This window comes from Zeugodacus cucurbitae, chromosome 2 (assembly GCF_028554725.1).
Source record: "Zeugodacus cucurbitae isolate PBARC_wt_2022May chromosome 2, idZeuCucr1.2, whole genome shotgun sequence".
Lineage (NCBI taxonomy): Eukaryota > Metazoa > Arthropoda > Insecta > Diptera > Tephritidae > Zeugodacus > Zeugodacus cucurbitae.
In genome coordinates, this window is record NC_071667.1 from 45,301,613 (window position 1) to 45,325,041 (window position 23,429).

Consider the following 23,429-nt stretch of genomic DNA (forward strand, 5'->3'; position numbering starts at 1 on the left):
ATACCGACGCTGAGCGGTTGAAAAACGAAAAACAATAAAATTTCACAACAACAATTCAAGTAAACATTTTGATACTTGACGTAAAGTTGCTGCTTTTATTTAGGGATGGCGCATCGACGTTAACGCTGAGCAGTAAAAAAAGTTACGCCAACGCTTTTATTTAGGGAAGGCAGTTACTCTCACAGCTAGCAAAAGTAAAGAAATGGAAAACTAGCAAAAATTAGCTGGTAGACATCCGGGTGCTGTTTTTGGTATTTACGTCGTATTACATCTTAAAAATTAATCAACATATTATTGAATAAATTGTTATTCAAGAACTTTTAAACTGAAGTAAATGAATGACAGTAAAAATTCAATTGGCTTTTAAAATTAAAAACAATCAATTAATTAATATATTCACAATGTCCGTATATTATCGTTTATATCAAATTCTAATCTATTCAAATTCTTCAATCTATTGCTGGAAAAAATAATACGAGCTGCAGAACTAAATAGAGAGGGTACAATATTCTACAAGAGTGTACAGCTCCTGGAGTATGCCGATGATATTGATATCATCGGAAGCAACAACCGCGCCGTTTGTTCTGCGTTTTCCAGACTAGATAAAGAAGCGAAGCGTATGGGTCTGGTGGTGAATGAGGACAAGACGAAATATCTCCTGTCATCAAACAAACAGTCAGCGCACTCGCGTCTTGGCTCCCACGTCACTGTTGACAGTCATAACTTTGAAGTTGTAGATAATTTCGTTTATCTGGGAACCAGCATTAACAACACCAACAATGTCAGCCTTGAAATCCAACGCAGAATCACTTTTGCCAACAGGTGCTACTTTGGACTGAGTAGGCAATTGAAAAGTAAAGTCCTCTCTCGACGAACCAAAATCAAACTCTATAAGTCGCTCATTATTCCCGTCCTGATGTATGGCGCTGAAGCGTGGACGATGACAACATCCGATGAGACGACTCTTGGGGTTTTCGAGAGAAAGGTTTTGCGCAAGATTTATGGTCCTCTAAACATTGGCAACGGCGAATACCGCAGACGATGGAACGATGAGCTGTACGATTTATACGACGACATTGACATAGTTCAGCGAATAAAAAGACAGCGGCTACGCTGGCTAGGTCATGTTGTACGGATGGAAGAAAACACTCCAGCTCTGAAAGTATTCGATGCAGTACCCGCTGGAGGAAGCCGCGGAAGAGGACGACCTCCACTCCGGTGGAAAGACCAAGTGCAAAGTGACCTGGCTTCACTTGGTGTTTCCAGTTGGCGCCAAAAAGCAAAAAGGAGGAATGAGTGGCGCGCTCTGGTGGATTCGGCTATAATTGCTTAAAGCGGTTCCTACGCCAAATATATATATATATATATCAAATTCTAATTAGTTTAAACATTCACAATTTGTGTTTTCATCGTTATTTAATGAATATTTAATTCAATTTTGATAAACAAAAAGCATTCAAAATAACTAAATTAAAGCAGATGCTCAAAGTAGCCTTGATTTACACATTCATTCAACAGCTGTTTCTACATCTGACGGCTGCTAGCTGCTGCTAGCGAAAATTCCAGCAGCAGAAACTAGCAGCTCTCATGCGATCAGCTGACGCTCTCTGCTAGTTTCTGCTCATTTTTTGAGTAAAGGAATGCTTGTCCAGCAAGAACTTGACTAAATATCACTTGCCAGCACTTAGTATACAGACATAATATTCCGCACTACGTCAGCATGCTGGTACAATCATAAGGGTGAATGCAGAGTAGACGCTCAAAGCCGAGCCGAGCGCAAAACCGATTTCGATCAGCGCTGATCAATTTTAGTTACCGCAGAGTGGATGTGAGAGTTTACGCCGAATCACACGAGTAATTTATTATTATGAAAGTACATGCGTGCTTTTGTTTACTATTTACAGATATAATACGAATATCGTAAACAAAATTTAATGAATATGCGTCAATCTGGTTGAATCCAAAGTTAAAAGAAAATTGGAGTATTTTAACAAATGCTATATTATTACAAATTATATTAAAAAATAATATTTTAAGTTAATTACTTTTTATTTTTAATTAAAACAAAACTTAGGAATATATTAATATACAGAAAGAGCATATAATCACTGCAATCAAATGAATAAATACGTTTCAGCGCATTTCGACGCCGAAAGACACTTCAAAGCTGTTTTTCTTACGCTGATCAGCGTTACGCTCGGCTTGGGTCAGCTTCCACTCTGCGCTTCGTTTTTGCTCCAGCAGATTGTGCACGGTCTATCAGTTGGCATCATCAGTTGATTGCGCCAGCATGCTGGTGTAGTGTATTGGCCGTTTTACTCACACCCAAACATCATTTCGTTGAAAAAGTTTCAACACTTTTTCGTCAGAACATTAGTCGCTCTATAATCATAATACTGTCTTAAAGGACAATCGTTAAGGTCAATAAATAAATTTAATTTTGGCAGCCAATTGATCCAAAGTACGTCTATGCAAATAAAGCAATCACAGAAAGTGGCACCAACAACAACCAAAGCGAAAATATCCGCTACGTCGAACGACACATTATTTAAATTTCGTGCCAATTTCGCAATCGACAATTTATCATGCTGTCATCTGAAATCGCACGCCGAGCACTGAGCGCCAGAGTGATCGCGCGATCGTGGCACACCGACCCAGCACCTAGCGGTGGCGTCCGACTGTGTGCAGTTGATTGCACGTGTATGCATCGGCTGGCATGCTAGCGGCGGAGACAAACCTGCCAAGTGGCACAACGCAACATCTACGCATGTGTGGCAATAATCAATCGCTTGTAAACCGAACAGAAGATAAAAGAGTCGGTCGCCGGAGATTTTACAGTAGAAGCTAGGCTCTGCAACAGAACACATATTTTACAAATATCAATGTAAATGGTTTGCTTTGCCAGGTATATTAATGGATGTGTGTGTGCGCATGCTAATAGCATATAAAGCCTAATGTCACCATCAACGGTAAACGCACATTTTTCAAATTGACAATCACATATAACAGTAACAACTACACAATAGAAAAAGCTCATGCTGACAGCTATGTTCAAGTCTATGATACAACCAGACATACATACATATCTAAAGTATTCGTACATATGTTTTTATTTAATCTCATAAATTTGGGTTTCGATTCAACTTGCACTCGCTTTCCACGCACATACACTCACACTTTGCAATTAAGAAGCAACTTTTTACCATGAGTAGTCGCCGCTTGACACCACCATTGAGCGCAGTTGATGTTGGCGCCGATTAGCCAGTGTTCGTTCGTCCACTTTAAGTCTCTACTGTCAAGCGCCGATTCGTGCCGCCGCAAATGAGTGTCAAGTTGCACGCACCTTAAATTTTTAATGGCCCTATATGAGGTAGCTACGTTGTATGATATAGTGGTTTGCATTCGTGCGCATGCTAATATATGTATCTAAGCATACGTTTTGCGGATTTATGCGCTTGTGTAAAAATCAGATGTGAACTGCACACATTCGAGTGAATGAATATAATTGAATTTTATGGTATGAATCATCTACATATATGGAAAAAAATTCAGAATTCTTCAAAGCTAGCTTAAGGCGCTTGACATTGCCTACACTTAATACTATATTGATATGCAGATGCTCAATATATGGTTATTCCATAATAAAAACAAAACGTTCGACCACATTATTACAGGTGTCTCCCGCTCGATGCTTTAAAATACGAGTGTGGCAAAAATATTGCAGAGCTCTTAATTTTGTTTTGTTATTTCTCCAAATTTTGTTTTGTTATTTCTAAGCCCCAAAATCGAACACTTTAATCTACTTAAATTAACACTTGAGCGACACGCTTTTTGCACACCTTCTGTTGAGTGTTTGTTTTGTGAGCTACAAAACGTATTTGGCCTTGAAATACGAGAAGTGGGGTGCCTAGGGCTAAAACAATTTTATTGAGTAAGAAAATCGATAATAATATTAAAATGTAGTGAGAAGGTGAAATAAACTATTTTTCGGTTCATTTTCAGATGGTGCGGATGCGTTATTGAATTTAAATCTCTTTGATATTGTGATGTGAGAGAGCAATGATTTCCATAACCTCAATCATCACATTTAATACTCCTTAGATTTCTTGCTACAATAGCATTAAAAAACTCCATCGTTTTAGTGTATTACTTCTAATGGTTAGAATATAATAAATATATTTAATTTTGTTATATAAATCGATGACTTTACCAAAAACTTTAACTTTAACTGTACTGAATACTTATGCACCCATTAAGATAACAAATGTTAATTAATCAATCAATCAAAACATATCAAGACATGTCAATCTCGAAATAGCTGCACATAAATGTCCATAAACGTGGTAGAAATATTTTGGGGTTAACAGGTTCCCAATGACATCATTCATCTACTTTGACTAAAAGCCAAACAAATTAGTGACAAGCCGGCAATTGTATTCGAAATGTTTATTACTGAAAACTGATTTCAATGCACTAACGCAGCTTGGTCTTGTAAGAGTCCCAAGAAATGCAAAACGAATTTCACGCAATAAAGTTTTACAAATCGACGCTATCTAATAGACAGATCAATCAAACGTTCGATCGAACATTACATTCGCGTCACCATTGTATGCTGTAACCATGATCCATTAACCCCTGAACGCTGGAGACAATTGCTATTGAGTGCTGCGGAATGTTTAAGAGGAGTTTTTCTGTTTCAGCAGCCGTCTTAGATGTACCTCGGCAGGGATTTCAACTATTGTTTCTTCAAGTATTCTAGTGGCTTCACGTGTTTGTGGACAGTTCATATAAATTAGCTGCCTTTCCAAACAATTTGATTCTAGCAAATTTGACTACTCACACGAATTTTACAAAAGCATAGACATGTATCGCACAGCTATAGTTCCACACGGCTATGCTTCACATTATGCTCTATTTTGTTAAAATTAGTGTCATATTTCAGCTGCTCTCTTTTTCTTTCAGTTTTACATTCACTTTGCCAGCGAATCAGTCCAGTTGCTCATTGGGCATCTAATAAAACGATGCAGCGATGCGCGTGCGCAACTAAACATTTCATGCATAATGACATGAACTTAAGAACTGTGTTTTTGGCGCCGTAGGCATAGTGGTCTTTGCTGTGCGCCTAATGGCTGTTAATAAACCATCAGAGTCAGCTAGTTGACGTCGTTTCATCATCTATTTGTGCAACTATTTTTCTAGTCCGTCTCACCATCCTAATGACCATCCAAACAATCATCCACGTCTATGTACTATTTGCTAGAGTTGCTGAATTTCACGACTTTGACAGCGCAGCACTGCCTTCAGTTTTCGCTTTATTTGCACTTTTTTGGCGTGAGAGAAATTAAAATAACATTTATGACCTATGAGAAATTGAATTTCTATACTAAATATATTAATGTCATTTAATTTTAAATTAATTTCTGTGCGATAAGATAAAAACTTGGGATACTAGATAAGGCTACATTTGTTTCCATTTTCCAGATGAAGTATACGCCTCAGCGGCAGGTAGCGCTTATTCTTATTCTTTGATATTAATGCATTTTTTCTTGGTGGACTTTTGTTGTTGCTATATTATTAGCTTTTCTTTTATATATTTTTGTTCGTAACCTGAATTCATAAATTGAATTCATAAATTGTTTTACACAAAACATTTTTTTTGTATTTTAAGGATCCCGCTTATTTATGTTTAGCTTGTGTAGAGGGGAATTTTGCAAGGGTGCATACAGTGTTTTTCTTGAGCGCAATTGAAAACGTATGTCTTAAATGTTTCTCCTCGCTGCTCCTGTGGTGGTTTTGATCAATTTTTCTTTAGAAAAGTGTTCAATTGCCTGTGTGCTATCACTAGCTCATTTGCAGTTCTTCATTGTGTTATACTAATATTTGCTGTTTAATTTGTTGTGGAATATTATTAATGCTAGCGACACGAGGTATTTTTATTGTTAAGTTCTCCCTAGCGCTGTGGTTGTTCCTCACACTATACTCACATAGCATTTCGTTGTATAAATAGGTCTGTATGCATTAATGGTAGGCCTACTGCTGAGAAAACCGAATAATTCTCTCTTGCAAACTTTTCCAGCAACCCTTGTATATATTTGGACAGAGTTCAGGTTACAATGGGTTATGTGTTTGATTATTGAAGTAAATCAGCATTCTGTCGAATCAGCTTAGAGAAATAATTATTGTAACTAATCTGTATATCCTTATATCGGTATCTCAAAAGAGACACTTCAAATGTTGACTCTGAATTCTGAGTGCTTTACTTAAATATTGATTAACATAACAGTTAGCGACTAACTAATGAATGTACCAGGTTCTACCACCATATTTTAATCTCCATCACAGGTATATGAATAATTGATCAGTGACAGTCATTCATTTTCATCGGTAGCAATTTGTGTGGCATGCGACGGCATTCTATGTTATTACTATGGAAATTTTCTGAACGACTCAGCAAGCAATTAGATGACTTTCCAAATGTAAACATAACTTGTTATTTTAATTAATACTACAAAAATAATTAAAAGAATTATTGAAATTTTTATAAATGCGTCATTGCAAAGAATTTTTACGAGAAAATGAACTTCTACGTAAGGGTTTTTAAGAATGAGTGCATATCTTCTGAGATTATAGTTTAACAACTATCAACTATTAGTTAATAGTTTTATTTCTAATTTCAACTGTACTACTCAATCGTTTGGTGTTTAGTACCGGATGTGGGCAAAAACAGTAGATCAGCGTGGTCACATCAGCGTCATGGTATTGATGATTTTGTTGGCACATCGGTGTGGGCTCTACCAATAACATTTGTATTCTAAAAATAACCTAACCTTTAACCTTAATTCTTTGTACTTTAATAAACTTATTTTGATTTCGAAGAATAGTCTCTCAATGTTACGTTGTTTTTGTTGTAATAAAGTCTTGACATAAATAGGAAAAGTGCAACTTTAGTCTCTCTTATCACCAGATCTTTGACAGAAATGAGAATCAGTTAGTCAAATTAATCATTTTTGGCTTTACTTTAATTAAATGGTACAACTGTAACCCTGTGACAGTCTCTCCAAAATACATAAATAATAAATGCCTTTCTGTGATTGATAGTCTAAATACAATACAGTATACTCTCGAAAAGTAAATTCTCAGAAAGTAAATAATCGCGGAAAAGTTAATCGCCTTAAGATTAGACATGCACCTCGAAAAAGTAAATTTTTTAAATTTTTTAATGTACTTTTCAGAGAGTGCGATAAAAAATTCGAAACGAAGCAAGCAGCGTTTTTTTACAATGTTGCAAAAACACTTACTCTCTTGTTTACCGCGTCTTCTTAGTAAACAAACTCTCCTACTTGATCCACTGGTTTAAAAATGAAAACGATGCAAATCAGGTGTCAGACTTTTTGAATTGTTGTACAAAAATGGTCAGAAAATATATTGCAAAAGAAAAAAACAAAAGAATATTCAAGATTTTTTCTCTTCATAGTAAATACATATGTATCAGAGAACTGCAAAAATCACTATTTTCTTGATTTACTCATACACGAACTTTTTCATTCAACTCAATTCACTGAAAAAAACAGAGTGATGAGTAAAAATCAACTCCATTTGCCGTACACATCATTCTTTGGATTTTGAGTCCTCGGTTCAAAATATCTCACTCAATTCAACTCACTGAACAAAAGTCAGCGTTCAATAAAATGAGCCTGTGTTGACGAAAGCATCATTCGGTTCAATTTGAGTTGATCGATTATGAACAAACAATTAGACCCCTTTCACACAGGCAATTTTTGTCGCGGCAATTCTTATTTTTATAGGAGAGGGGGCGACGAGGAGAGGAGAATCGCGCCGAGTCTGCTGTGTTCAGGCAACACGCTTTGTGTTCTTATTCGTAACAGTTCGCTGCTACGTAACAGTGTTGCATTTGCACATATTTTAAAATTACTGTTTACAATATATTTGAAAATTTTAATTTAATCATTTAATTTTGTATGTAATTTGCAAATACATATAGAAATATGCATAATATAATTAAAATGTGCTAGAAAATTGAGAATAACGATAAAAATTAGTTAATGAAATATATATTTTTTGCTTGGAAACGATGCGTACAAGAAGTTGAGAAAATAATATGAAAGAGAATGACAGAAAAACACGAACAGAGTTGTCGAACAAGAATTGCTCGTGTGAACGCAAGGGGCTACAGCAAAAGAGAATCGCCCGAGAATTAGCAACAGAAGTTGCCTGTGTGAAAGTGGACTTAGCGACAAGACGACACGATGTGAGCGTTACGACTGCATGTACCGTAACAATTTCTATGCAGTTTGTTGTTGTAGCTTGTCTTGTTCTTCTTCTCACATTTCATCTGTGCAGAAAAAGTGCCGCTTGCTGCGCGCATGAGTAAAATCATACGAGTTGATTTTTGCGAGTTGAGTGTTGTTCTTGTTCAAAACAATGATTGTTGAACCGAATGAGCAAGCGCCCGAAATCATTATATTGAACACGAGCCGAACAAACTCGGAGTGAAACAAAAAATCGCGCACAGACGAGTGAATTTAAAATCAACAACGAAAATGTGAGCTCAGGCAAGTTTGATCGGCTGATCCGAACAGTGTGATTATTCGGCTGTTGAGCGCGTACGAATGTTTTTCATTCAGCAAATGCCGTTCTCTGATATGTATTGTAACGGATTTCCAAAATCTGTCGTTTACTCCAAAACTCTACCTTGAGTTCGATCACTGGATTGTCAAATAAAAGTCACACATTAATGGCTATACACTAATCTTTATTTCTATTTCCTTATAACTTAACACTTTAGTACTCAATACTCTACTTTATAACTCTAACTTATAACTTGTTTACACTTTGCTCGACAACTCTCTCCTTAGAATTGTCCTCACTCGACAACTCTCTTATCAGAACTGTGTCTTGCTGCCAGTCCGGCAGCCCTTATATACCCGATTGTTAGCAAGTTATATCGATGTTAACAATATCGATGTCTAGATAGATCTGGCAAGTTATCGATTTCGATTGTCAATTCTAGTTTGTTCTGGTGCCATTTTCGTTACACTGCCCTCCACTTAAGTCTGATCGTCCCGATTAGACATACTTCCAGAACCAAACCCTTAGCATTTCTTCCTTTCATCTCGTCTTCTAGGACACTGTTGTCCTCTTTAGCATTTCTTTCTCCATTAGCATAAATCCTAAACCTTGAATCAATCAGTAACCAAAAATTATCCTCGCAGTGGTCTACGCCGTTGATTCCAGGAACATGGATATATGGACGTCCTCTGTATCTGTGACGATACCTGTCCACCAGCTTTCTAAAATGCTCTTCCAAATTTCGGATGAATCTTTCCACCATGCAGCTTCACATATTTTCTGGACACATTGCTTCTGGCACATCTCCCAACTTTTGATGTCTACGTCCACCATCTCGTCAATCTCTTGGCTTAGAATTGGGTATTTCTCCGTCTTAGCCATCAAACCATTCCTGTTTCCTGATTTGCTGGTAGGTAATTGACCAGCTACAACCATGGCAAATTGCTCAAATGGCGTTCCCGAACTGTACTGCTTCATCTGATCATGACTCTTGGAACTCGACACCTCATTTGCAATGCAATCTCCCATTAATTTACGACAACCAACCCAACAAAACTGATTACTCAACCTTCCCAAGGTTTCCGGAATTCTTATGTGCCCTTCACTAGGACCTTTGTGCATCTCGTAGCAAACTTTAGGTGATCTTTCGTTTCGAACAACAACGAGAGATCGGGAGCAGTATCCTCCTTTGCCTTTCCACACTCGATATAGGCAACCAGCCACCAACTTAAAACTGTTCCACTGTGCCTTTGCGACTAGAGGTTCTGCAGACATTTCATCTTTCTTTGGACGTTTCACAACTGGAGCTTCATCTTGAGATTCTCGTTCCTTCATATCACAATCTTTTGTCCATGACATGTCTGTCTTCTCTGGGGTCACCTGCGTCAATATATGTGCCTCCTGCTCCTTCAATTGTGTAGACAACTGTGCTGAAACCTGCGATGTCACACACTCTCCATACACTTCCAGCTGTGTTGACACCTCTTTACTTTTTAAGGTCACCTCCATCGACTTCTCCTCTTCCAACTGTGAGGAAACCCCATTCACTTCCAATTGTGTTAACAAAATCTCTCCATGCACTTCATGCTCTTTAAGCTGTCTTAACATGTCTGCTCTATTTGAGGTCACATCCATTGACTCATCCTCCTCCTCTTTTTCCAACTGTGAGGACACCCTATTCGCTTCGGACTGTGTTAACAAATTCTCGTCTTGCGTTTCCAGCTGTATTGACACATCCGCTTTATTTGAAGTCTCATCCTTTGATTCTTCCTTCTGCTTTCCTAATTGTGAAGAATCTTGATCTGACATTGGCAATGACAGCTTTGTCATGAATTTTGACCAACGCGCGGCCTGCGCTTTAAACAATGATTGCTGCTGGGCTTTCAACTCCATTAATTCTAATTTCTGCACTTGGAACTGTGACGATATGTGCGACAAAATCGTCTTCATGTCTTCTTCAGTTAACTGAGCCATTATCTATTCTGCAGTTTTATTTGGCAATCCCACTTCTGACACCAATTGTAACGGATTTCCAAAATCTGTCGTTTACTCCAAAACTCTACCTTGAGTTCGATCACTGGATTGTCAAATAAAAGTCACACATTAATGGCTATACACTAATCTTTATTTCTATTTCCTTATAACTTAACACTTTAGTACTCAATACTCTACTTTATAACTCTAACTTATAACTTGTTTACACTTTGCTCGACAACTCTCTCCTTAGAATTGTCCTCACTCGACAACTCTCTTATCAGAACTGTGTCTTGCTGCCAGTCCGGCAGCCCTTATATACCCGATTGTTAGCAAGTTATCGTCACTCGAACATTCTGGCAACGACGAATATCGATGTCTAGATAGATCTGGCAAGTTATCGATTTCGATTGTCAATTCTAGTTTGTTCTGGTGCCACTTTCGTTACAGTATGTAAGTAAATGTAAACATGTTTTTCATGTAAATCCATATGTTTTATTGAAGCAAATAAATGAATGAATTTTTTAAGTTTAAAAATGCATTTAATATTATAAAAACAGATAATTTATGTATATATTTGGAAAAGTAAATAATTCGAAAAAGTAAATTACCCAAAATACCAATCGATTTACTTTTCGAGAGTATACTGTACTAGAACGATTTTTATTTATTAAACATGTGTTAACAAGTGACGTCTGATAAATCTTTTATTTGGAGCGTCTAGACTTCGTAAATTGCCACAGTGCGAATACAGAACGTGCCTAGAATGCATACTAGTTGATAATATTGAAGGGGGTAAAAAAATCTATATTTATGTTTTTTTTTTTTAGAACCACGTTATGTGAATGTACTGAAATAGTGAGATATGGTTGTATAACTTTTATTTTAATTTTGGAAAATGAACTTTAATTACAAAAAAAGTCATATCACCATGAATAGATATGAAAACGGTGCCTTGGTGGCTATTTGGCCGACATTATGATTAAATCATAAATGGCATACAATTATGTGCATAACAAAAAAAAAATATAAATCATTTTGGACAAATTTGATAGTGTTATATTTCCGTTTATTTCGATCTTGTTGATTGACCCTGTACATCAATTTTCAAAAACAATTTTCGCAATTAAAAATTAAATTAAAATATTGCATCAACAATGCAAATTACACTTTCAACAGACCATGCCTTGGTGCCTTATCCACCAGCCAAAGAGCGCCTTGTAATGCTCATGCGCGCACAAGTTAGTGCAATAGTGATTAACTGAAAAAATGAAATCTTCTTTCGTTGCAAATTAAATTTGCTGCTAACCAAAGCTAAATGCCAGCTGTTGCTTTTGTTATTGCTCCTGCCACTTGCTCACTGGTTGCCTCTTCAAAAGCGCTTACCAAGGTGTTGTGGCTGCTGCTGCCACTGTTGGCATACTAATGTTGCCACAATGCCCTCAGGGCATTTAATAGTTAGGCCGAGTGGAGAGAAATAGCGCGTCGGCGGGACATACGCGACTTAATCGATAGTGAAGCTACTAACGAGTTTGGTTGTCATTCCATTTTTCGTAGCAATCGTATCTGTTAGTTTTTCTGACGTGAGATTACACCGAAATATCCGATTTTCACCACACAGTGAGCAAGTAAGCACCAACATTTATAAATTCGATGTCTTTAATTTTTTCTGCTCGTTGTTTGATGTTGTTTTTGTGATTACATTTTAAATTTTCAAATTACAAACAGTTGCGTATGACCACGTTAAATACTAATCTCCCAACTTAATACCGCGCTTGGATATATCTTTCGAACGACGTGCATCTGTTTGTAACTGTTTTCTGTCATTTTTCATTCAACATTTACTTACAGTTTTACATAAAAATAGGTAAACAATTATTAATTGACGTAAATATGATTTTGACTAACCTCATTCCTCTCTACTATTCCTTTTACAGTTATAACGGCCAATCCCTTCGTCCATTGAATTCTCAATGGCCATTTGCTGACATGTCCAGGGCTCGTGAGTTGGCCTTACTCGAGAAATGGACTGATGCTGCTGCCGCAACTGCCACCAACACTTTCCCACCCCTCGCCTCACCCACCTCCCCGAAGGCAACGAAGTTCTGCTGTTGCCCAAATCGACGCCGCTACAACTTGAAACACCCAAAGGCGAAGTCCACCTTAGACGCGCGCAACATTTTCCTGGATAATGATTTTACGTACATTGATGATGCGGATAAGCAAGGTAACAACAACAGAAACTACAGTAGTGTGCGAAGTAGCGAGGCGTATAACAGCACCAACAATTGCGCAGACAGCGTAGCATTAGTCAGCCTTAAAGGATTAGACGGACATCAGTGTGAAACTAACAAGTGGCTGCAATTGCAACAACAAGAGCGTAGTGAAGAGCCTGCTGCCACAAGTATCGCTAGCAACTTTGCGGACGATTACGATGATATCTGTGATGTTGTCGACAATGCCGGAAATTGCAGATCGCGACTAATGAATGTATCGCACCAATTGCCAACTATACAGCAGGAGCAACAACAGCACAATCTAGTAGAGTTAGTAGCGCAATGCAACAAACCAGATCATTTGCAGCAAAGGCGGCATGACAAAGGCCCTCAAAATAATTGCAAGGGCAACACCCATAGCAACGATAAGAGCAAATATAACAAAAATACCATCTGCGACTGTGGAAACAACCCAAAGCCCACGAGCAATGATCATATCAGTAGCACCGCGCTGATTGAAAGCGATTGTCAACCGAAAGTGCCAGGCACCAACACAGCCGTGGAAACAGCAGCAACAGGAACCGTTGCTGACAACCATTGTGCGGGCGCAAGTAAAAGTGATAAAAGTTTCGTTAGTGAACAACAGCAACAGCAATACCAACGGTTGGCTAGCAACTGGCTAGACGACGACGACAATAAGAGCGATCAACTAACAATCCAAAGACTTAGCAATAGTGAACTTAAGCATAGCAATAATATTTGTAAGGAACAACAAACACAACAAGACCGACACTGTGGCAGTGTTAACATTACAAACGACAAATGTAACGTTAGTGAGCTACAAGCGCGCTTTAATTGCCAACTTGACTCATCTACAACGACGGACGCTCCCGAGTCGAACCGAACGAATTCACAGCAAAAACAAAGCCAAAACAATATCAACAGCAAAAGCAAAAGCGATAAAAACGCCAACAACGACGAGAACGACAGCAAAATTGATTTGCAGAATAAAATGACAATAACCACAACGAATGCGGCGAGTCGCAAGCTTTCGCGTACTGAGTGTGGGTTGACATCAACTGGAACAACCCCAGTAACAAACACACCAACAACAACAACGAAAGGCAGCGTGACGACCGACAACGCTTCCACAGCGACCACATCGGAAATTGCGCCCAACAGTGCGAGAACAGCGGCGAGCATGACTGGCAGCACTGCAACAACCAACGTACCCACGTCCGCGTCTGAGTCGAACGCTGCGCCAACAACTATAGCGGGCATCTCAGCGGTGCAATTGAGGAACACTGCTGCATCACCAACACCATCGTCGCGCCCTTCAACGCCCTCCCTAACAACTGTGATCAAAACAACGCTGGTGAAACGAACACCTTCGACGGAATCGTCCAAAACTCCATCTCCAGTCACCACACCAACAACAATAACTAAGTCCATTGTCACCGCGACAGTGTCGGCACGTGCTTACAACGCTGTGGGCAATGCTCGAACGGGAGGAGCAGTAGTACCAGGAAATGCACAGGAACTTCAGGCCGCGTCAACACCGCGCACATCGGTAAAACAACGCATTGCGGCCTTTGCCGCTGGAAATGGTGAGTGTACCCGACTAACTAGAATTTAAGCAAAATAAATAGAGAAGATTAAGGAACTACATTATAATATTGTATTGTAGTGAGATTGGGATTGAAATTGGCTTCTACATCTATAATAAGGTATGGTAGTACTCTCAAACTAGTCACAATACCAATTGACACATTTAAAAAATAGGCTAACTTTTCCTAGTTCAGTCCAAGTCAGTCCTAGGAATGTATGAAAATGGAAATAAAGGCAAGATAAAGCTAGCATTTTATTGTAAGTATTCAATTTCCAAATGCAGTAGTTTTCCGAAAAAACAAATATTCATTTTAACGAAAACTGCTTATAATGAACAAGCAAATTTGTTACATTGTGTACCTTAAATAACGAACATCAGGGATTTGTAAGTACTCCGTTTAACGAACAACATGAAGGAGACATATGTATGTAGAAAGAGTTAAAAATCAAACAAAATCGTGGTAAACGTATAATTAAAAGTTCAAAAGAAATGTGCAAATTGAAAAAAAAAATTAGTACAAGGAAAATATTGGTACTCTTCAGAGCACCAGGGATAAAAATTTCTCAAAACTTATCGTACTGATTGAACTTCAGGAAGGAGTCAACAAAGCGAACGACGCTTAATCAAGTTTTGAAATAGCTATAGAAATTTACGTGTATCACGAAGGAAAAATATTTTGATTTCCTTTTTCAGCACATTCCTTCCTTCAAGGCAATATTTGAATTGTTATGGGTTTTCTTTTTTTAAGAAATTATTTAATGAAACAGTTCATTAAACTGCATTTACAGATATCTAACTAATTGGTATTGAAAACATACCTAACTGAGTACTCGAATTAACGAAAAATTCGATGTAACGAACAGGCCTGATAAATAATGTGTTCGTTTTTTCGGAAAACCACTGTACTTTAGAAATAATTGTGCGCTTTATGACAGCAACAATGTACAGTGGTACCTCGTTCGTTCCGCAACCATGCTCGTATCTTGAATTACTCGTAGCTCAAAGCAAATTTCCTCATACAAAACAATTGAACTACCATTAATCCGTTCCAACCTCCAAAATGTCACCCAAGTTTTTTTTGTTACGTGGTTTTGAATAATAAAAACGTATTTATAAATATCAAATATTTATTACACAAAAACAAAAAAAGAGAATGTAAAGAAATAAATTAGATATCCTCACTGGTCTTTGCCTTTTTCGCTACATTTTTCTCGCTTTCACCTGTAGGCCGTTTAGAAAAAAAACATGTCCAGGGAGGTTTGTTTCTTCCTCCCTCTCAGAATGTTCCGGAAATGAGTTAGGCAAGTGTCATTAAAAAGTTCAGATGCACGATCTGTTGCAACTTTTTCTGGGTGTTTTTTTTCCACGAACTGTGAAACTCTCTGCCACATTCCTAGGATCTCCTTTATCTCGTATTCGAATTTAACTCGTATCTCGAATTTCGCTCATAACTAAAAGCACAAAATCACTTGCTCGTCGGCTCGTATCTCGAAAAACTCGTATGTTGGGGCACTCGTATGTCGAGATACCACTGTATAGTTTCGTAAATCATTTATCGAATTACAAAGAAATTCGAACACGAACCAAACGTGATATCAAATAAGATTGCTTACAAATACCGAGAATAACTTCAATTGAAAATCGACTTAATATGACAACAACAGCATTAACAGAAACAAATCGAAATGGCACGGTTACGTTGGAACAAAAAACGAAAGAAAAAATTCCACTGACCCAATGCGCCACTGAACGAATTACAGCGCAAAATTATTATTGTGTTCCCCGGTTTTCTTGCTCTATACGTATGAGTGCGCATAACTAGAGGCAGTTGTCACATTGCGCTTGTAGTACCGAGTGACTCATTCAGCGAAGTGAGCGAATATCAAGCCAAAGAACGGATGAGTCACACTAATGAAGCTCGCTTGGATGAAGCTGAGCTTAGAGAAGGCAAAAACCCGCGAGCAAAAACAAAAAACGTTGACTGATACAATAATGAGTGCACCGTTTATTGTGCATTCGCAACTTTTTTCTTCTTTTGTACTTTTCCTTAATTATACTCTCGCATAGTTGCTAAGGGCGGCATACTAAGTTTTTTATACCTATCTCGAACACTACTAAAGCCATATCAACCAAACTCTCTAGAGCCACTTCCTTATATATACAGTCCAAAAATGGAAGAAATCGGATAATAACCACGCCCACCTCCCATAGAAAGGTTAGGTTGAAAAGTGAGTCAACTCACTGCCGAAAAACGGCCGATTTCAATGAAACTTAGTTTGTAATAGTTGCCTTAGATCTCAATGATATGTTGTGAAACTAGGCCAAATCGGTTCACAACTACGCCTACTTCCTATATACCAGAACTTTGAAGACGATCTGAATCGTTTACTTCACAATATATAAAGTAAACCCTAGTGAAGATATCGGTGCAGAACTTTGCACAAATACTACGTTTATAGTGTGGTAGCCCCATTCTAAAAATCGCCGAAATCGGACTATAGGTTTTCAAGGCCCCATGTATCGAACATGAGGACCTCGGTGCTTCTAACCTAATATTGGGGTTTCCAACTTTCAATGGACTTTATACAATATATATGACTAATATGTGGGTCAAATTGTGTTTTATATAATTTTAAACAAATAAATTGCGAGAGTACAAAATGTTCGGTCACAACCGAACTTACCTCTTCCTTACTGGTTTTATTTTATATTTATTACCTTTGCTTTGCAAAGCTTTTCTATTGCTAGCAATTATGTGATTTGCTATAATCAAGTCATTTGGAGTCGAACAATGCAAATAAAATGAAAAAATCTCAGATTGCGCTACTTTCCCTTGCACCAAAGACAAGGACGGACGTAAGCTCCACGCACTTTTCGTATATATTTCATGGCATAAAGTATGTAAGAACCATTCTACTATTCATTCCAAACTATCGACTTACAATCCGTATTTGCTACATTGTTATTGTTGTTCTTTTTTGGGTGCAGTCATATATTTTTTCTGTGGGTAATTTGATTGGATATAAAGTGATGCCATTTTTTTTATATATCAAAATTTCCTTTCGTTTACCGCTTTTCTATAATGTTCTGACCTTTTAAGGAATCTACAATCATTATTAGATCCGGGATGGTCAAAATAAATATGGATAAACTTTTTATTTGAATTTTGCACATCGATAGAATTTAAAATTTTGGTTTATTTACATTTTTATCTGTCAAAATGGGGTTTCTTGCTATTGCCAACTACTTGTTTTTGGAAAAAACCTAACTATAGTGAATGAAAAAAAGCGATGAACTGGCAATGCCTCTAGTTCAATATACAAGCTATGATAGCTTATGACAAGCCAACATAATTATGTTGACTAAGTCTTCCATACAAAATAAGCTAATAGCTTAATTTGCTGGTCAAATAAAACACGCCTAATGTAATGTAAATCTGTAATTATTATTTGCTCGCCTTTAATAGCACAACGAACAAACAAAAGTTGTATAAAAATGCATTCAATAAAATAAAGTAAATTTGCAAGCAAGACCGTGCCATATACTCGTACCCTTCATATGCCGCTGATCGCTTTCTATTTTTTAAAATGCAGCGAATCCGTGTAACCCACCACAAATAAGAAAAGCGGAAGACGCGAAAACTGGCCGACGAGACACAAGACCCCCCAAGTAAGACTTAACAAAAAAAAAAAATCCAGTGTACTCAGTGCACTCAATTGATGTACGTCCTAAAAAGTTAAACAATGTTTACAAATGTATGCTTGTGTGTCTTGTTGCGTTCAATGATTTACGATGTCAGCGACTGAATTGTGTAACGAATAGCTAGCTGCGTTCGCCGTCAGTCTTCAGTGTCTTCGTTTTAATCAAAAGTTAATCGAATGCACGCATACGCAATAAAATCGAAATAAAAGCCATCCATAGGCACACACACACGCACACTACTTACTATGTACCAATACTATTGCATACAAACTTTTATATACATACATACATATATTACTTGTTTGTAAGCATCGTTTTTGAAATAACAGCAACATGTGGCTCCTCAGTAGGACGTCGCGCATGTTCAGTTACTTGCCTCACGTTTTCGTTTTTTGGTTTTTGTAGTTATTGCTGTTTTATTTCACAGTTATTGAAATAAAACAGCAATAACTACAAAGGTTGTTGGTTTTTGGGTAAAAGTGTTCCTTTAACGGCTGTTTTAGTTTTGCCCTCCACCTTCCAAATCTTTGTTTATTTGCTTTGGTGCTGTGGCAAATTTGTTCGTCCTTAATAATAATAGGCGTGTTTTATTTGACCAGCAAATTAAGCTAGTAGCGCATTACCAATTAATTTTTACACGAAAATATCAAATAAGCAAATGCCTTGTGTTGGTCAAATAAAACACGCGTAATATAAATAACGGCTTCTCACAATAAGTGACAATTAAATAATTCTAATTAACAACTGTTGTGTTTAATGTAATTATACAGCTTTAAATATATCCTCTTAAAAACTCGCTTTTGTCATTCTTGACCAAATTCCTATTATGTGCTGATTGAACCTCTCATATCGTCTTAACGAGAAGAGGGTTTAATATTGAGTATCATACCATTGCAAAGCCTTACACTGATGTAATTTTTTAAGTCCAAAATCATCAGTCAAAATTAAAAATTCTTTGTGCTGTTATATCATCAAAAGAACTTATTTCTTCCACAATAATTTTCTAAAATCTGGAAGAAATATTGGGTCTTAGAGGCAAAGTTTTCTATCACTTTTAAATGCAAAATTTCCGTGAATAATATTAGTTACAAAATCATGTAGCAATATGTCTGGTGACAGGTGTGGCATGTTTAATTTATAAGCTTGCGGCAATGCCAATTCAATAAATCGAGAAGAAGTCGCCGTCATTTGACAGATCAAAGCGGAATTTATGAGCAAGCGCTGGTGCGGAAGAGTAACTGAGTGGACTGTAACTTTAGCGCTGCAATTTCTTGCCTTTATCTAATTGTCTAGCATGTCATTTGCATTATATATATTTTCAATTTGTTGACAATCACTTAATTATATATTTTTTTGATATATTTTTTCGCCAATTCATAGAGCAACAAACGCGTAATCATGACAATTCCATTAAGCTGCAGCAGCAGCAAGCACAAAATCAACATCACAATCAGAGCAACGGCAACCAGAACATGACAAGAACAGGTGAAGCGGCGACTACGGTCATCCACAACAATGTAAGCGCTCTTACGAATGGTGGAGCAGAAGGCCCAGCAGCGACTGTTAATTCGACAGCAGCGGCAACTGCTTACTCAACAAAAATTTCTACGGATGACGCAGCAACAGCAACAGGCACACCAGCAACGGCAGTCGGAGCTGTAACGCCAGTGACAAGAAACACGGGCGCAAGTCTGGCACGCACCACCGGTTATGCAACCATCCCGCGCCGTAGCCTCAACAACAGTAACAACAGCTGTGTTGGTGGTGGCCACGGCGCGAAATGCGGAAGCGGCAGTGGCAATGGCAACCTGGCCACGACAACTGATAACACGACGAATGACGCGACGGCGGATAGCTGCCGCAAATTGGCCGCCACTCTGTATAATCTCGATTTGGCTGTGGTGCGCGATTTGACCGATGACGACGGAGAAGACTCGTACACGGCCTTTCAGGAGTATCTGGAGCGCGTAGAGGTGAGTCCAAATGCAAAATTATATTTTTTTATTTTTCTCAAACATCCGAGATATTTCGATATTTTTAAAATGATCTATGTATTTGTCATAAAGTCCAAACAACAATTGTCAAAAAATAGAGAGGAATAAGTGCTGCTCAAATACAGAAAGTTAAAAACAATTCCGCAAGATTTATTTGAGTTCACCCATGTCGGTGCGCTTATGTCGGATTTGCATTTTTTCCATTAGCTTTTTGCACATAATTTTTGCGGTTATTTAGTCAAAGCGTTGCTGTTATGCATTGCCTTGTTGACTCTGCGTTCATGTAACACAAATCCGCTTATGGTGCCATAAAGCTACGCAAATACTCAGCTGTTAAATGCTTACGCGCATGCGCACGCGTTTATGCGATACGTTGTTTCGATTTTTCTCTGTTTTTCACTCGTAAATACCGACAGTTTAATGGGTACATTACCCTCATCGTGTCGCATGTCAACGAAATCTGCCAGTTGGGTTGATCATGTAAACAAAACTACATTCATGCAAATATACATACATATCTAATAGAGTGATCGATTCGTGTGGAAATAAATAGTACATGTATATACTTTTTTTCTATATATGTATATAAATACTATATTATGTTTAATGAAAGTTGACAAATACTTCTGAAGTGATAAATTCAAATAAAATTTGCTAATAAAAGAGAAATTTACCTCAAAACACACAAACGGAAATGGGGCTACTGCGAGTTGAGTACAATAACTAACTTTCTCATAAAATTCAATAAGTGAGGTGAAATAAAATCAGCTACAAAAGCATTCTTTCCACCGAAGTCAATGCTATTTGTCGCTTTAACACCTAGGTGATATTGTTGAACCGAACTAGAAACCTTTGCTGCTATTCCCAACGCTGGTGATTATGCTGATAAAGTCTTTTTGACATAAATTTTCATTTAAAATAGTAAAAGGCCATAGTATGAACTTGAGCGAGCAAGAAGAAAGCCATAAAGTACAATGCAATCGACGAAACTCAAGCGAAAACATCCATAGGCGTTTGTGCCAAAACGGTCGCTAATGATGATAAAATGTGTCACAACGCAGCCCACGCATCAGCGGTACAACCAGACAGACGACAGAGCCCGTTTCAACACGCCACTAACAAACCCAAAAGTCAATGCAATGATCGTCATAAGCTTAATGGCGTGTATGTCCTGAGCAATGGCGACGCCGGCGCGCCTTTTGTGCGCATGTTTTCATTATGACAAATAGTTCGCGTTGCCGTCGCCATGGCAGTGCCGTTATTCGTGCCAAAATAGTTATTGCGCTGCAATTTGCAGTCTTTTCATGTTGCACAGGAAATAAGTGTGCAATATTTTGCATTTATTACCACACCAGCAAGAGCAAAATGGGGAACAAAACACTTTTGCGCGAAAGAAAGCGTTTAGCGCAAAGGAAAAACCTAATTTACCTAAATGTAGCGAAAATTATAGTTGCGCAGGCTCATGGGCGGCGGTTATGTACATATTTACTTTTGTTTCAAATTGACATACATTCACGTGCTGCATATATCCATTTATGCTCGACATCGTGAAGTGGTTGAGAAAGTGTCGCAGAGGAATGAAGGGATTTGCATAGGATAAAAAGTTGAATTAATTCGGTTTATGGTAAACGATTGAGTTTAAAGTGCTGCTCATTGTTGTTCTGAGCTATGAAAAAATAATAACTTCAGTACTATCTAGCAATAGTGATATCCCGTGCTGGAGATGAGCATGAGACTTCTGGAAAACGCAGAGGATAGATTGTTACTATTACCAATGAAAGTGAGACTGCTCACAAACTATCCGATCACCTCGTTTAAAATTGGCTTCAAAAACTAAAATATTGCCGGAAGCAGTCTTGAAAAATATATTAATATTCAATAAAGAAAACTGGGTTCACGGATTTGAATAATAAAAAATTACAAACGGTTAGTATTGCATTGTTTTTGTACGATGTTTGTACGGGTTGTATATTGTTAAAATTGTATATTCATTTTTATAATTATAAGCAATCAAAATTGAATGAACAGACAAAAGATCAGTAAAAATGCATTGATTACAACAAACCCTCTTACAGAGGCGAGGCACAGTTGACAAAGAGCCAATCACAAACTCATCCTAGCACTGTCATTTTGCAAATAATTTTTTTCGATAAGATCTGAATGTTAATCGCAGGCGCGACCACAGTCGCTGCACTTTACAGTCACGTACGAAGATTTAAATTTTTATATTCATATTTAATAAATTTAAATGAAACGCATTACCGTTTTACGGGCAACACCCAGCGAAATTCCTGTGCGAAATCCAAGCGACCAGTCAACAACAGCAAGTAGGCGTAAATTTCCAGAGGCAATGAGTTAACAAAAAAATAATAATAAAATATAGTTGAACATAACAATAATAATAAAAAATATAAATGCAGAAAGCAGAAAGAAATAATTAAGAAAATCAGTTGCATGATACCAAGGACGGTTCAACGAAACCAAAAAGAGACAGCAGAGGAATGAGTGAGTTGCCTCAGTTAAACACGAAATAATAATGTATAAATCTGTTGCTTCAACACTTGGCTTGCGCTTGCCATATGCAACTTAACCAACACATTACGCATGCCATGTTTTGCGCTTGAGTGATTAAAACCATTATTGTTGTTGCATAATTAATACAAACAACACCTTTATTATTTGCCACACTTTTCTTATTTCTTTCGATATGCCTATAATTATTTTTTACAATATTGTTTTATAGAACTGACTATTTTTAACACTCTAAAGTGGTAATTGAAAATAAAATATTACCAAAAATTGCAAAGTGTAAAGGAAAGTGGACCGAATTTCACCGCGGCAACTGGCCAAATCGAGTGCCCTGTTCCTTTACGACTATTGACAGTTTCTTTGGCTTGGTTGCCCTAGTCGAAATCCAAATTGGTTTTCTAACTCGTCGGTAATTTGATTATTTTCCTTGGCAATAACAGTCAACGGTAGATGTGGTCACTACGGCGGCAATCATAATTGTTTCGCTTCGAAACAAAACAGTGCAACATCAAAGAAGTAGACAGTTTACTGGCTACTGTTGCGGTAGACTAGTGTTGCATGAAACAGCTGTTTGCTGTTAGCGTGTGGCTACTGCTGCCAGTCAGTTAGTTGATTTTTGCAGCTATCATCGCTACTATTGTGCTTCTTGTTGTTGTGGTACTCGGATTGCATGTTTGTCACAATGCCACGAGTGACTACGTTAACCGTTGATAGGCGATCGGCTTTTCCCAGATAGCCAACAAAAAATGGCCAATGCAACAAATGCACCATGTTGCATGCAATGCCATTTATGTGCCACTTTGATTTATTTGGTGC

At 37.7% G+C, this 23,429-nt stretch overlaps 1 protein-coding gene across 11 annotated transcripts in view; it reads left to right on the plus strand.

Annotated features, from left to right (window-relative positions):
• LOC105212429 (uncharacterized) overlaps nucleotides 1-23,429 on the plus strand; it is a 442,313-nt gene that overhangs the window by 343,104 nt on the left and 75,780 nt on the right. For all 11 annotated transcript variants that reach the window (XM_054229606.1, XM_054229600.1, XM_054229595.1 and 8 more), the window contains 2 exons: nucleotides 12,501-14,386; nucleotides 19,471-20,063. In XM_054229606.1, coding sequence (XP_054085581.1) covers nucleotides 12,553-14,386; nucleotides 19,471-20,063 — 2,427 coding nt within the window. In that variant the 5' untranslated portion in view covers nucleotides 12,501-12,552. The remainder of the gene's footprint in view (nucleotides 1-12,500; nucleotides 14,387-19,470; nucleotides 20,064-23,429) is intronic.